This window comes from Pteropus alecto, unplaced genomic scaffold (genome assembly GCF_000325575.1).
Source record: "Pteropus alecto unplaced genomic scaffold, ASM32557v1 scaffold270, whole genome shotgun sequence".
Classification (NCBI taxonomy): Eukaryota; Metazoa; Chordata; class Mammalia; order Chiroptera; family Pteropodidae; genus Pteropus; species Pteropus alecto.
Window position 1 is genome coordinate 5,032,471 of NW_006430735.1, and position 16,855 is coordinate 5,049,325.

A 16,855-nucleotide genomic window follows, 5' to 3' on the forward strand; every position below is an offset into this window, starting at 1 on the left:
AACAAAGATTGATTACCTAGGAGGAGATAGGTACAAAGATAGCAGATGAATAACGAACTATCTGCCCTCATAAAACTTAAAGTCTATCAGGAAAAATAAGCATGTAAATTCCTATAAAACAATATCAAAATCACTGTTATAAAAGGCTAGACAGAGAGCTATACTAATAAGAGGGCATATTTAAAAATAAGGTAAGTTATATCTGTATAATATATTCTAAATATACAGTACCCTCTTGCAGATGATTTCATTTTATTCTTAGATTAAACCACCCTCTAAGAGAGCACATTGTCTAAAGCACATTACCAACCCCATTTCAGATGGGGCTCAGTAAGGTTCAGTGATCCAGACCCACACAGCTAGTAAGAGTCAATGATAAATCTCAACTCTGGACTTCTGATTGTTGGACTATTGCCTTTTTCAGTATTCAGTACAGACTTGATATAGCATATTTCAGGGCCCTGTCCTTTCTGCCCCACTGGCATGTAATTTTCTTACTAGTACCGAAATCTAAATTTCTGTTGTTTAAGCCACCCAGTCTGTGGCATTTTCTTATGGCAGCCCTAGCAAACTAATGCAGTCCCTTAACAATGGAGTGGCCTTTGATAAATTTGCTAAGATTTTCTCCCTAGTTAAATGGGGTTAATAATACCACATATGATTGTAGAGTCTTAACATGAAAATGTCTACCACATTACCTGGCAGAAAATAGGCATGCCATCCCTATCCTTAAAGAAACCCAGAAACACAGTGGAGTGGGCTTCAAAGCCAAAGGGAAGTCCCTAACCTGCTGCTCTGCAGCCCTGGGGACGTGGTGCCTGGGATCTGTCAGCAATATCTGGCTCACCTTCTGCACTGATCTCTCATCTTGGTAAATAAAGGCCAGGAGTTAAGAAAATAAAGTGGCTCCTCCACACAGCAGGTTCTACATTTCCCTTTCTTCGTGCGTAATCCTGGTTATTTGATCTTTGCCTTGGGGAAAGTTGACACATGCAACCCAAAGCTGACACAGAGAGTTCTTTGTCACTGGTGAGCGCAGGTGCATGCCTTTCCCACATTTCTCTGCTCAGGCTCCAGGGATCCCCCGAGGTTTGGCTCCAGCTTGGAGTTGCCACCAAGCCTTTAATTCTCATTTCCCCATGATGACCAGAAGATGGCACCTGCATTTCATACTTAAACAGTGACTAGCGATTTTAAAAGGAAGTCTTGAATGAGTCAGTACTGCTGTCGCCTTCATGTGAACCACTGTGTATTCCAGGTCTCTACATCCAAGGGAAGACTATATTTGTGGTCCTTCATTCTCAGGCCACAGCATTTTGCCACCTAGGCAGCACGATGTGACTGACCACTTTAGGAAAGTTTCTTACCCCCAGCCCCAAACTCCACCGTTGATGATTCCTTCTCTTATGCCAAACACATGTGTAGTGCTTACTGTATCCCCAACAAGGTTCTATGCACTTTGCATGTATTTATTTAATTCCCAGAAAAAATCTATATGGACTAGGTATTATTCTCATTTTACAAGGGGAGAGACTGAGGCACAGCAAAACTGAATAAGTTAAGGTCAAATTGAGATTATTATGTCTTTGAGAGTCCCAGTTAAAAATGGAAGTATCCCAGTGATGGTAGTCTATTAAGTCATAATCAGCTATTAATATAAAATGCAAATCGATTTATGAGATGTGTTTTAGCCCATAGCTTATTATAGAATCTACTGAATGAGGGGAGGGACCCAAGACTGATTATAGTTGTCATGATAAGAGGAAAAGAAAGAGGAGTGGGAGAAAATGCTACCAAGGCCTTGATAAGTTGTGTAAGAGAAGACTAAGAAGTCAGGATGTGTGCTCAAGGAAGGGAGGTCAGCCTCCTAAAAGAAAAAGAGAAGATGACAACCCAGGAGAGTGTACCAATGGAAGAGAAAGGGGCTCATTCAGATAAACTTTGCTTATTTTCGATTTTGGCCTAGAATAAATTCTTCCTAAAAAAAAATCTTCAGTCCTTTAACTAAAATGTAAGCCCTAGTTTGTATCTTTCTTAAAGCAGTTTTAACTTATCAAGTATTTAGTGAGCTATTTTAACCATGGTGTAAAACTATGAGGACACTCCATAGCTCCCTCTTCTCTACCCCTGCCCCGTACTAATATGGAAAGTATCACATAAATTGTCATTATAGTTTATGTCACTAAATCGTGAGCTTCTATGCACAAAATGTTCTGGCTATCACATATAAAGCCCTCATATTATAAAATGAGACTGACAGACTGTGTTTATTGGACAACTGAGAAAGCATTGGTCTATTAAGAAGCCACACATACTGCTGGAATAACTGTATATCTACGTGGAAAGGGTGAACCTTGACCCCCTACTTCACACCATAGGTAAAAATTAACTTGAGATGGATCTTAGATCTAAACATAAAAGCGAAGCCATAAAACTTTTAGATGAAAAGAGGAAAATACCTTTGTGACTTGGAAATAGGCAAAAGTTTCTTAAGTCTGTCACAGATACTATAAAAGAAAAAAAATTGGTAAGTTAGACTTTGTGAAAATTAAGAAATTCAGCTCACCAAAATATGCAAGTGAAAAAATTAATAGACAGTCTCAGGTGGGGATATATCAAAAACTATATCTGACAAAAGACCAGCATCCAGAATATATAAACAACTTAGCAGTCTCAGGTGGGGATATATCAAAAACTGTATCTGACAAAAGATCAGCATCCAGAATATATAAACAACTTCTACAGCTCAACAATTAAAAGAAAAATAAAGGGAAAAAAAGAATGGTAAAAAAATTGAACAGATACTTCTCAAAAAAGATATTCAAATGGCGAATAAGTACATGACAAACTGCTCAACATCGTTGGTCATCAGAAAAACACAAATTAAAACACTATGAGATATCTTTACACATCCACTAGAATGGCTAAAATTAAAAAGACTGATAGCACCAAATTTTGGATAGGATGTGAAACAACCAGAACTCATACTTGGTCGATGGGAAGATGTAATGGAACGACCTCTTAGGAAAAAGATCTGGAAGTTTCTTACAAAACTAAATGTAAACCTACCATATAATAAAGCAGTTTCACTCCTTGGTATTTAACTAAGAGAAATTAAAATAAATGTCCACTAAAAGACTTGTATAAGAATGCCCATAACAGTTTTATTCATAATAACCAAAAACTGGAAACCGCCTGCTTATCCATCAATTGGAAAATGGATAAACAAACTATAGTATATTCACACAATGGAATATTATACATTGATTAAAAAACAAAGTACTGATACATACAAAAACATGGGTGAATTTCAAAACCAAAATGCTAAGTAAAAGAACCTCACACACAAGATTACATATTGCATGGCTTATATGAAGCTCTAGAACAGGCAAATTTAATCTGTGGTAGAAAAAAAATAATTTAACTGTTGCCTCTGGGAAGATAGGGGCAGGGATTGAAGGGGACAGTGCATGAAGAACTTCCTGGGGTGCTGATAATTTTCTGTACCTTGATAGGAGTATGGGTTATGTGCATACATTTGTCAAAACCCAACTAGGTTACAGTTAAGAGTTGTGCACTTTAATGGACATAAATAAAATGAAACCCTAGTTAATGATATGCATACTGAGTATTTAGGGGATGTATATAAATATTTGCAGTTGGAATTTGTCAAAATATAAGATGTATTGATGAGAGGGTAGAGTGACAGATTGGTGAATAGATGCGCGATAAGCAAGTATAGTGAAATATTAGTGGTAGAATCTAGAGGGTGGATATACTTATTATAATTTTCCTTCAGTATAATATGTTTGAAAGTTTCCATGATAAAAAGATTTATGATAAAAAAATTAAAGAACCTATTAATAATTAGGCTCTTGATATAGGTTTTTCAAGGTCCTGTTGACATAAATCTCTTTGGTGCTTGGGGCAAATAATTTCTTCCAGCATAAAAACTCTAAAAGTACTATTTTCTAATGGGATAGATATCACCTCATCCCTGAAAGGGATATGAAGCTTAAATGGACAAATTTCTGAGGGCTCATGCTTTTATTGAGATTTTTTTGTGACATTAACAGAAATGTTTTATTTCTCTTTCTGGAGGAGTCCTTCTAAACTCTGCCCTCTGCCCTCTCTTCCCCCAACATCTTCCTCTGTATAGGAATCTTCCTGCCATCCTGGACTGGGTAAAAACTCAGAAGCCTGGAGTCATGGGTGTCAACATCATCACATCTGACTTCGTGGACCTGGTGGACTTTGCCACAACTGTCATCGAATTGAATGACCTCCTACAGGAGGATAGAGCTTTGGCTAAATGCTGATTTAATTTTTATTTAACTCAGTGTTGAATTTGTTGCTCCAGGCTAGAGTTCTGAAGAGTTTCTGTTATGATGGTCCCTAGGCAATGATGGTGAAGTGAGTAAGAGGAGGAGGGTTTTTTTTTTTTTACCTCCTCAGAGCCATTTGGACAAAATTACAGACCTTGTAATTGCATTTTTCCCAAATGAGACTTTTGAAAATCTTAAGTCCCAGGGGAAAAAAGCATGTTTCATGTGATCAAGGTTAGAATCTCCCCAGTGGCTTATGATATTGAATGCAATATGGCAATGGGGTCTCCAAGTTCCTTTGGGGTACTGAGTATTCCCCTAATTGACCTAGTTCCCTGTTGTCTTCCAGGATGTTGTGTTTGAGTCAGTGAGAAGACTGAACCAGAAAGGCATTCCGGGTCAAAAGAATGGCTCATTGCAGGTGCTGCCCTTCGGGGTGGCTCAACATCAATCTGGGGCTTTGAGGGGATAAAGGATCAAGCACCAGTTCTCCCTAGACATGTCGAATGTCACTTCTTCCCTGAGAGAGTAAGACATTTATCACCAAGGTATTTCAGTCACAAGCTGTTCTTGCATAGCTCGTGCTTTGTAACTGATCGACTTCATTTTTTAGGTAAACAGTGCATACCGCCCTTGGTGTCAGAAATGTGTTTCCCAGTTTTAAAGCATTGATTCCTTTCTATTTATTTTGGCTCCTTCTTAAAAGTGGAAGGAGCAATGATGAGAGTTCTTTGCAGTGTGAGGCCCAACAAGAAATAGACATGCATGTTTGTTGCACGCCAGATTTTTTATTATTCTGTAGCTTTTCCCAAAATAGCTGCCAGGTAAGCACCTTCATCATTTTGGCAAAGTCCTCTTTGGAGTTGGATCTTCAAGCCAGATCTTGGAATTGCATCTTGTCGTTGTCTTCCTGGAACTCAGGTCTATGCTCTGGGACACAAAGCTAATGGAAGGAACCTTGTCGTGACACCAGGGAGGCAGACACAGGATGCACGGGAAAGTGCAATGGATTTAAGGAGGATGCTCCAAGTGGATTTGGAGCCATTCTGTAACTCCTTGAAAACAAGACTACCTCGGGGACATTTAGGATGACTCGCATGTCATCAAGTGAGAAATGCCCAGTGTTGGAACATTTTCAGTTTGTGTCTTGATTGTTCTCCTTTCTTCAGGTTGTTTAGAGACTAATAATCTCCACTGCATGAGGGCTTTGAAACTCAAGAAGGGATTTTTATTATTATTATTTATAAGAGGTGCCTATCTGTGACGAGCCCTCTTATGTTTCTATTTATTTATTCACTTATTTATTTATAGATTTAGTATCTTCAGTGCTCCTTACCTCAAGAGCACTCACAAAGGAGCTTCCTGAACTTTTCTCAGCAGGCCCGATGCTGCCATGGTCTTCCTCCCGCACCAGGACCATGCCTCTCAGGACTGTGAGTGACCTCTGACTCTGCTATAGACATCCTGGTTCCCCCAGTCATGTGGGGGACGGTGTTCATGTGTGGGTCGGTGTTCATGTGTGGGTGTGGTCCAGATCTGAGAAGCCACGCACTGGGACAGAAAATGAAATAGGTCATAAAGAACTTTCAGTTCTTGAGGAAGACCCTCTATAAGAGAGTTGAAAAGAAAAGGAGCTAGAAAGAAAACTGGGTATGGGAATGCTCCTCAGAACTGTGAGAATCCCTAAGGAAGTGTCAGCTTCTGGATTCTTAAGGAAGAAAGATAAACATGGAATCCTGGATGGATGTGCGCATGTATAAAGATCTTTGGACCACCTCCCAGCAGCTTCCCATTTCTATTTTTCGATGTTCATAGCTGGACTTGCATGTCACCTGCAGTGGGGGATAGCCTAAGGGAGATACTAAAAGCACATGCACACTCTCAACTCTTGGTCTTCCAGCCTTTACTCTGTAAAGTAATTTAAGCCCTGGCCTTTTGCTTCCACAATTGAGGAGGTCACAACACAAACACTTCTGGAAAAATCTGGTTTAACTTTTCATTTTCTTGCATTTGAACCACTCTCCAAAAGGGTTTCTGGGATTTTATTTTCAAATTATTTTCGAATTATTTAGCGCCTTCTCTAGAAAGGAATAAGAAAGTGAGTGCCCTCACTTTCCCAATTTTCCTTCAGTTCTGATATTAAACCAGTGATAAGCTCTGAAATCCCTGGCTTACCCTCAGGGTTTTATTTGTTGTTATTGTTTCATGTTGGTCTTATTTTTAATTCTTGGTCAACTGCTAGGGACTAGATGGGTTCCCCTCTTCAAATCTTAATTACTTGGCAAAGAGATAAGGAGGCAAGAGGGGAATTACTCTTCTCTGTTTTATTTGAGCCTCAGCTTTGTCCAGGTGCTCGGTGCTATGAGGCCAGGTGTGTGACAGACATCTACACAGGATGCCAGTGACACCCAAGGGCTGCTGACTGTTCAGTGAAATGTTTACTTGATTTTCTCCTTTAGTTTTAAAATATATAGTTGCACTTGGGTTGTACCATTTAAGTGCACCTCAGTGTTTGCATGATAGGTCATTGATCATGACAGACAAAGCACTGAAAATGGTACCAAGGTTGCATGCATGGAGTCCTGCTCTCTGTGGTGAGTGCAGATGCTCACTCCTTCATGCTGCTTTGGGTTGACAGTCTGGCTTGCATTTTGAAATTCTCTGCAGGAGTTCTGGGAGATAGAAGGAGGATTATTTACAGTTCACCGTTGGTAAACACCCTGGAATTGGCAGAATCCCTGCCCCAAGAAAAAGTTGTTCAACATATTGCAAGGGATATGTGTGTTCTGCTCCTTGTCCTAAAGCCAAACAAAGAGAGTCAGTGATGGGACAGGCAAAATTGACTTCAGTTCCATGACACAGTCTACAACTGCCAACAATAAAAAGGGTGACTCAACTATATCACTTATTCTCACAAATTCTGGGGACCTTTCAGATCAAACAAGGCTATCATCTTTGCTCAGAGTTAACCTCAAGATCATCTAAAAATGTACTTGCTTGAGCCAAAGAGGGCATTAGGATTTGGGGCCACAGTTACACTGAAAAGTTGACTGAGTTTTCATGTGCTCCCTGGATCATTTGCCACCTGGCCACATTTCCATGGCATGGTGGCAAAGGGGACCATCACGGGTTTCGGTTAGATTAGAACAGTGTTTAAAGGCTTGAATGTGGAGCCTATTAGAGGTACCACTGTAGTTTCTTGGGTACAGAAGACATTCTTAGGATTGGAGAGGTCAAGATAGAATTGATAGAATAATAAATTATTGAGGATTAAATTTTAAATTAATGGCAGATATAAATGGGTCATGCCAAAGAAAATATTATATATTTGTTGTACTGGACTTTAGTTATTAAATTTAGTTATTTTCCTTAGTGCTGAGTCCAGACCTTGAATTCTTGAGAACAGTTAAGTCACAGTCCAAAACCAAGATTTTATATAAACTCAAAGGAAAGCACATGATCTGAGCCCAGGTAATGATCATTCTTAAGAATCTTAGTTCTTTCATGACCTCATATTCACATCACAAAGTTTATGTTTCTATTCAAGAAGATAATGTGGTGGAGCATTCTAGAATTAAACACATTTTGTGGTGTGACTGGATTTTCTGTTTCGGTTTTTCTGAATCTTACCATAAGAAAAGTGCTTCCCACAGAGATGTTATTCCAACCCAGCTAGAAGGCTTAGTGCAAAGCTAAAGGTGGGGAAACAGAAGAGATGAGAACTGAAATGAAACTGCCTGTCTTCCTGGGAAGCAAAAGGGCTATACAAATCCAGACCATATGACAGAATTAGTTCATATCACAGTTGAAGTTTTGTAATGTTCTTTATTGGCTGACTGCAGATTTTTACTGTTAGATTCTGGGAAACAGAACGAGCTAAAGAATGGGGCACAGCCATGAGACTCCCATCCCATGACTGAGCAAGGAAGTGATCCTATGCTAAATCTGAGTTGGTTCTTTCAACTGGAATAAAGATGCCATCTGCTACCTTAATGCTGTTTTACAAATCTTGGTTAACTAGCTCCCCAAAATATCAGGTCCCTAATGATAAGGCTAAATGCCTTATGTTAAGGGGCTTTGCAGTTGTAATGTGTCCATGTGTCGCATGTGTGCAGAAGTGCTACTTGGGTTCATTTCTCTAAGTAGAAGTGGTATGGGATGGCAGAACTTGTCCAACGGTGGCATCTTTAGTGATGCATATAACGAGATGAGGAAGGCTGAAAAAATCTTCCAACCGTATGTGCGCTCCTGAGAGATGGGCTTTCCCAAACACACTCCAAATAGTCATGTTATGACACAAGCTAACGAATAGAAATTGATAACATCAGACTCCAAATTAACAGGAAGTTTGATTTGTATGACACAGAACATGGTTGTTCCTCTAAATTCCACTAACTTCCCAGTACAGCTTGGCCCTCTGCTCAGACTGCTTCCTGATATTTGCCACCATGGCTTTGTCACTTGTAAGTGTTGCCTTGAGACACACCGGAGTGAACTGGTTGGGTGACAGCTGATTAGCTGGAAACTTTACCCTTAATTCCAAGTGATACTGAACAGCTTTTTACTGCCCCCAAGGGATCCACTATCTCTTTATCCTCTGGATTCCCCAACTTCTTACTAGAAATAGTGACAAGTCACTGTATTGCTGAATTGGTCCTCACCCAGAGAACACAGTACACAATGCTATTGATGTTACTGAAATAGCACAATCTTAGACACTGAAAATACTCTAAGACAACTCTTTGTATCCTGCAGTAGATATAATGTTCTAGTCTTAGGACTTTTTAAATTCATTTCTAAGCCACATAGTTTGGGTGAAATATTTTTCTTCTGATTACTAGGAATTCAATTCCATAGTTTATTGAGGTAACCCTATTAATAGTCTGGAGACATTTTTGATCTCATTCCTTCTCATCTCCTACATAGAATACCACTTTCTCCTCTTGTCTCCTGGCCATCCTGTAACATCTGCTGATCATTATTAATCACAGGATGCTGGCAAAACTTATAAAAGGAACATATATTCGACGATGCCCAAACGCACTCTTATCACAGTGGTTTTTGCTTCTCAGTCTTCTCAAATGCATTATTCTGCCCCTTTCCTCACTCCCACCCAATCACTAGAACTGTACCTGATGGGAGCCCAGAATTCGGGGCCAGTACTTCATTCAAATAGCAGGGGCTTGCTCACAAGCTTTGAGCCCAACAAGAAGCACAGCACTTTGAAAAGTCGAATAGGCCTTTGGTAGCTTTGTACATTTGCAGTTTTACAAGTTACTAGTTTATAGCACTAATAACACTTCAATTGTGAATCTATAATATCAATATGATAAATACTAGTACATATTCCAGAGACAGTGGTACTTTGCTGCTATTATACTTAATAATCTACACCCCAGTTGATAAGTATTACATACAGATTGTGTATGTATTGTTGTATTGTGTATGCATATATGTGTTGTGTATATGCCAACTTTCATACTTAATCTCACTGATCAGCAGTTAGAAAATACAGTAGTCCCCCCTTATCAATGGGGGATATGTTCTAAGACCCCTAGTGGATGCCTGAAACCGCAGATAGTACCAAACACTATACATATTGTGTTTTTTTCCTGTACATGCATACCTTTTCACTTAAAGGAAGCACTTTACAGCTTCTCTTTAGCATATCTAAATTGCCAGCATTGCTACTGTTGTGCTTTTGGGTCATTATTAAGAAAAATAAAGAGTTATTTGAACACAAGCACTGGGACATGGTGACAGTCAATCTGATAACCTAGATGGCTACTAGGTGACTAAATGGCGGGGGAGCGGGTACAGCATGTATGTATGCTGGAATCAGCTATGTCCTGGGAGGGAGGGAGCGGCATGGAGGAGATTTCATCACGTTACTCAGAACGGTGCTCATATTGAAACTTATGAATTGTCTTTCCGGGTTTTACGTTTAATATTTTTGAACTGTGGTTGACTGTGGATTATTGAAACTGAAGAAAGTGAAACCTCAGATAAGAGAGGACTACTGTACAGATATTGTCATAGTGAAAATAAGTCTTGGTCAGTTCAGATGATGAGTGAATCTGAAAATAATCTACTAGATATTATATTTTATCCTCTTGCTTGTTTTATATTACAGTGCATGCTGTTTGCTAAATTAAGTAAAAATAATAATAAATTATACCAATTCTAAGATTAGAATTAAAATTTTGCATATATGCTGCTTGATACTCTGAAATGTATTTTGTGGCATAATTATCCTATATTCATATACATTTCACTTGACATTTTTCCCCCACCTGATTATACTGCTTAATTGAAACTAAAACATTGTAAAGCCAGATTACCTCATTTTAACTGTGAAAACGTTCAATAGACATGACATGATGTCTTTTCTTGTATTTGATTTGAACTACCTACATAAGCTTAAACCTAATAATAAATATAAAACTTCAGCAGGCACTTTGTATGCATGTTTTATTACTGGGCCACTTTTAATTTTGTTTTAAAAAGTTATAGACTTGACATCAACAAAATACTTTATTATTACTCTATTGGATGAAGACCCTTTCAGCCTGTCGAGCACATATTGGAATCAGCTGAACACTCCCGCAATCCCCATGGAGAGCCATGCGTGAAATGTGCACACAGCCTCATCACTTGGCCTTTTATAAACTTCATCCTCAGCTGTTTCTAGTAAGCTTAGGCCAGGTCCCGCTAACCGTGTTCTCACCTGACCCCCATCTCCAGCCCACATTACTGTAAGTGGCTGCCAAACGCCCAGAAATAGAACACTGCGGAGAGATTATATGTTTATGTGTATGAAGAACAAATAAGTGTGGGTCTACAGCTTCTGTTGGCAAAGAAGACTCCAATATTTTCCTCATTCTTAATTCTTTATAATAGAATATCTTAATTTCAACGAATTTCTCTTTTTGTCCTATCTTCGACAAAAGTAATGTGTTGAGGTGAAAAAACTATGTATGAATTTAGCAGAGATCAAATCAATTCTAAGCAATCATTCATTTCATATAGTTTAGTGTTAGAACAGGTAATCAGGGGTAATTATATTTCTGTTCAAGTTCCTGTAGCAATCGAAGAACATAGTCATAGTCGGAATTTCCCGCGTGCACTTTGTTATCGTTTAGTTATAACCCGCATAGCGTAATTGCAAAGATTCTACTGATCTGCCTCAATTTCTGAACATGTACTTAGGTTGAGATATTGCCTCTATGACAATGGAGCTGTTACATCATGTATGAACTCTTTAATATCTTATCACCAATTAGTTTATCATGTTACAACTGGGTTATAAACATCCTACTTAGCACAAGAGTTAAGAACAGGCATTTCAGAGATGCACTGACCTGGCTTTGTATCCCAGTTCTCTCATACCCTGCCTGTGCGACCTTAGGCAAATTAATATCTCAAAATATAGGATATAGGACTAATAATGGCCACTATGAAGGGTTATTTAGAAGTCTAAATAAGAAAGCATATGGAAAGTGTTTAGCACAGATCCTGGGAAATATAAATATTCAAGAGTATTAGTTTTGGTAGTAGGGTGGGAACTTTGTACCTACCCCTGCCAAATAGCACCCAACACTTTCTTCAACATGGTTGATTGCTAACCATTGTATTCATTGGTGAATGATTTAGCAGGGACTGATTACAGTAATGAGAGATAAAACAGATAAATTCAGACAATGAAAGAGAAAGTTACACAATCACTGGACCAAATATACATTGCCCAGAGAGTGGGATTCATGCCACTGGTGGTATGCGAAATGATGTGGGGTGGAAGACGGCCACATCCTTGAATAGTATTAATATCTTTAATCATGTAATTATTCTGATTAGCTGAAAGAAAAGTCTTAGCTTAATGACGAAAACTCTCTACCCTTTATTTATCTAGCAAAAACAAAAAAGGCAATAGTATCCAGCTAACATTTATTATCATTTTGTTTATGTTATATTTATTTTGTGGTTACCTTCTCTTTGTAGAAGTGATCCTGGGTTTTTCAACAGTGGTACAAAATTTCCTTTCAAATGAAATTTAAGTTTTCTAAAGAGTCCTCTGTGAAGAAGCTATGGAAGTAACCTCAGTTTAGAATCCTTTCCAGGTTGAAAAAAAAAAAAAATGCAGTTGATTCTATCACACACTTTTGCCAAGAATTGAGTTTGGCTGTGCTCTTTTTGAACATTTAACCAAATAATAAATACATAAACTGCTATTTGAAATAGAAAATCACCTCTTTTTTAATATAAGTTTCTTTATATTTTCTGTAGACGTCCTATGGAGAGCATGTTCTCTCCATTGTCATATGCTGCAGTTTAAACAAGGAGCCAGAGTCACTCAGTCCCACAGACCTCTGTGCAGGGTTCACATGGAATGCAGAGAGCAAACTCCATTTCTTCAGTTTGGAAAGTGATTCCTTTTCTGTGAACCCCTGGAGCTAATAGTCCTGAATGTCCTGGATTTTTGTTGTGTGTGTGTGTTTTTTCCCCCAAAGGAATTCTTCTTGCTCAGAAGTATGTTTCTTTGCCCTTCCCTTTGCAAATCTGCTCACTATGACCAAAGGAGTGTTATTATTTTTAAGACTTGAAAACTTTTTTTTTTTTTTTTCTAGAGAGGGTGAGAGGTTGCAAGGGAGGGACAGTGGCCAAAGCCCATGTGCCTGAAACCTCATCCAGGATGGCCTGGACGAGTGCCAGTTAAACAAAAGTGCTAGTTAGACCAGGGTGTTTGCACAGCTGGGCAGTGTTTTGGGATAGCATGGGTGGGGAAGAGGACATAGAAGTGTCAGCCTCTGTCCAGTAGCATCATGAAATTGAGAGAATCCTTAGGTAAGCAGATGACTTTAATCTAAGGGGCCTGGTGTCTAAAGAATAGAATTTATTCTGTGGAGAAAGGCTCTAAGGAACAGAGCTCTTATTGCAAAAGGAGGCCACTGAAAGCTGTTCTTTGTTTAACCCAAGAACTTCTCAGCTTTTTGGACTGAAGACTTTTCTGCCCTGATCCTCACTGGGTGTTTATCCAATCTGGGCCCAGGGAGTCTCATTTCCAGGCCTCTGTGAAGTATAAGGGGATCTAGAAGAAGATGTTAGATTGCCTTTTGCAAAGGTTTCTTCCACCAACAACACTGTAAGTGTAGAACTAATTTGCCATACAGCAGAGGGATCAGTGGACAACTTCATTGGAGCCAGACACCCCGAATGACATGCAAAATTTGTGCACTTTTTTCCTGGTAGAGGATCCATAACTTCATTGAATTCTCAAAAGAATCTATGATCCTAAAATGCTGTAAACCATTGCCTTTTAAGTGCCTCTTAGAATGAACGATCATTTAAATGTTTGTAAGTGAGCAAAGATTCAAATTTAGACTAGCGCTAAAAAGCCTTGGTCCTTCTTATTTAAAAAAAAAAACTACACTAAGACATATGAATTTATTGATTATAGGTGCTCTCTATTAAGAGGCAAGGTTGGATAGAACAAGCTAAAAAGAAACAGACTAAGGTAAGTCCAAAGAATCCTGAGAGACAGTTAGATGGGCTTTAGCAAGATAGGGTGTTGAGAAAGCCAGAGAAACCAAGCACGCAAGCAGGCACGGAGGGACGGCTGAGCCCTATGCACAGATCTGAGCACACATGTTAGAGGAAAATGGGTACAGTAGAGCAGCAATTTCCAACCTTTTTGGCACCAGGGACCAGTGCTCCTATGACAATCTAGTGCCTGATGATCTGAGGTGGAGCTGAGGCGGTAACAGTCTGCGGCCCAGGTGTTGGGGACTCCTGCAGTAGAGCTTTCCTAGAGAAGAGCAACTAAGAGAGTGAAGGGTCCAGAAGTTATGTCACATGAGAAAGTAGGGATGTTGAGTTTGGAAAAGATGAGAAACAAGTGACAGGAATATCTTCAAATACTTTTAAATTGTTACATGACTGAGATTTTAGAATCTTACGATTTTAGATGTAGAAGGGACCCAAAAACACGTGTCTAGGCACTAATGTTACAGGAGAGAATACTGAAAACCAGACTGACTGGCCTAAGGCAGAGCTGAGACTAGAATCCAGACACTGAGTCCTTTTCCAGTGTCCTTTCCAATATTTTTTAAATGCCTCCATGAGTGCCTAGTATGCTGAAAAGAGCTAGGACCCACAAGTTGCCATTTCAAGAAGGGGGAGCTTGGCTTAATAAAGAGCATTCCTATGTGGATTGGGATGCTACGCGAGAGAATGAGCTGATAATCACGAAGATTTTTGAGAGAGTATGTATTAATTTCCTATTGACGCTGTAACGAATTTAGTACAAACTGTGTGGCTTACAACAACACAAGTATTACCTTTCAAATCTAAAGTCAAAAGTCTAAACTGGGCCAGCAGGACCATGTTCCTTCTGGAGTCTCTAGAGGAAATTCCATTTCCTTGCCTTTTTAGCTTCTTGAAGCCACCTTCCTTTGCTCATGGCCCCTTCTTCCATCTTCAAAGCCAGTAGCACAGCACCTCCAGCTCTGCTTCTGTCATCACATCTTCTTTGATTTGGACCTCTCTAGAAGACTCTTAGGATACATTGGGCCCACCTGGATAATCCAGGATAATCTCCCATCTCAAAATCCTTAACTTGGTCACATCTGCAAAGCCCCTTTTACCATGTAAGGTGACATATTCACAGATTCTGGGGATTAGGACATCGACATCTTTGGGGGCTTTTATTCATCCTACCATAGTGTGAATCATGCAAAGTACATTGACACTGATACTGGTTTTAAAGAAGACTTGAGTTCAAATCCTGTCTTCAGCACCTACTTGCTGCATGACCATTATCGCTTTGAGCTTTTGTTTTCTCATCCATAAAATGGGCATAAAATCTCAAAGTTATTATGAGATTATATAGAATGCCCAACATATTTTGTGCGTTCTCAATAAATATATTTGTTCAAGGAACTTCCAGATGATTCCAGACAAGAATTCAATAGAAGAAATTTTATTCTTAAATAGATTTGATAAAGTGATCTCTACTTGCTAAAATAAAAAGAAGTGAAATAAAAGGGATTTTCTTCTCCTGTGTACTTGTCTACTTTACAGATCCAATTGTAAGGTTATTGTTTTTGTGGATAGTTAGTAGCTAATAAACCCTGCTTTTTGCGCGCGTGTGCGCGCGCACACACACACACACACACACACGCACGCACACACACCCTGCACACAGTACTGCTGTCTAGTTTTGTCACCAAGATCTCTGGTTGGGTTTGAGCAAGACTAAGATCCTGGCCTGATGTGTAATGATTGGCCAGACTAGGCAGCTGAGACCAGCTCAGGCTCCCTCCTTCACATCTGTCAACATACCTGGCTGCAAGCAAGTTACTGCCTGTTACCACTATCTGCAGGGGCCAGAGAGAGAGAGAGAGCAGAAAAGGAAACAGAGGGGAATACCTCAATCTCCTGCTTAGGGAAAAGTAAAAGCCTATGTGGATGCTTCTTACCAACATCCCAAACTCCAACAAGGATTGGAACAGTCGTGGGCTGTCACTGCTGAGTCAGAAAGAAAACTGAGGAAAGACTCCAAATTGAATTCAGCAATCAAGGTAGGTGATCTGTCTGGTCCTGGCCCTTCTCTCAAGATTACAAAACAAACATGTTGCCCGGCCTTGTGACCAGATCGTCGGATGATGGTCTACTGAAGGAGATGTGGGAGATGTGGACGTGTGTTGGAAAAACTCAATCATTTGTCCACCAACATGTTCTGAAAACGGGCTGTATTTTTCTTCCATCTTCTCTCTCCTCTGAAAATTGTTGTTCCTCTACATATTTCAAAAGTTTGGAAAGTTTTTTTTATCTTTCATTATAAAAAATTATATTTGTGATTTATTGATATCCTTCCAGCAGTCGTGGTTCTGCAAACGTGGCTTTGTTCCAGAATTATGCTTACATGAATTCTTTCCAAGATATACCAGAGTGCACATAATTCTGAGGAACACACTGTCCCTGCAGAGGGCTGTCAACCTCAAATGACAGGATCTCCCAGGAAGCCTATGCTTTGGGACCTAGGGAGTTAAAATTCCTGAAATTGCTGGAGCAGAATCAAGCCTGTTTACCTAAGCTTATCACCCCGGGCAGCCAGGTCAATCATTTACTGAGGCAGGGCTGTTTGCTACCTTTGATGGAGGACCACTAAAGCCCTTGCCTGACTGAATGTCTCTATAGAAGATATCTGTCCCTGAAGCTGTAGCCCATATTCTTTACTGACCAGAGTGGTTTTTATCTTTCCTGGAGTAGTAAATGCCACAAGGTCCTTCCCAGCTCCATAATAAACGCACGTGAACAAGATCTATGCTCAAACCAGATACCTGATATCACCTCAGGCATAGATAAGGAGGCCCTATTTTTCTGAACTTCATTTAGAGAAGGGGTTGGCCCATGTATTAGACAAGGTAATGTTTGACACTATTTTCGTCAATCATTTATAGAACTGAAGTGAATTCGCTTTGCTGAGGTTTGTGGCCAGAAATTTTAAGTGTCTCAGGCAGTTAACTAGACGT

General features: G+C 39.5%; 1 protein-coding gene and 1 long non-coding RNA gene across 3 annotated transcripts in view; one reads left to right on the top strand and one right to left on the bottom strand.

Moving 5' to 3' along the window:
* PLCXD2 (phosphatidylinositol specific phospholipase C X domain containing 2) overlaps positions 1 to 10,781 on the top strand; it is a 46,747-nt gene extending 35,966 nt beyond the window's left edge. The window contains exons 4-5 of one of the 2 annotated variants that reach the window (XR_003048170.1): positions 4,160 to 4,413; positions 4,675 to 10,781. Coding sequence is in view for 1 of the 2 variants with exons in the window: in XM_015595441.2 (XP_015450927.1) it covers positions 4,160 to 4,319 (160 nt within the window). In the remaining variant the exon portion in view is untranslated. Of the gene's footprint in view, positions 1 to 4,159 lie in introns of both variants that reach the window. The other variant, XM_015595441.2, reaches the window with a different exon arrangement.
* Positions 1 to 16,855, bottom strand: part of LOC112484770 — a 43,057-nt gene that overhangs the window by 6,754 nt on the left and 19,448 nt on the right. The gene's annotated exons all lie outside the window — the stretch shown is intronic.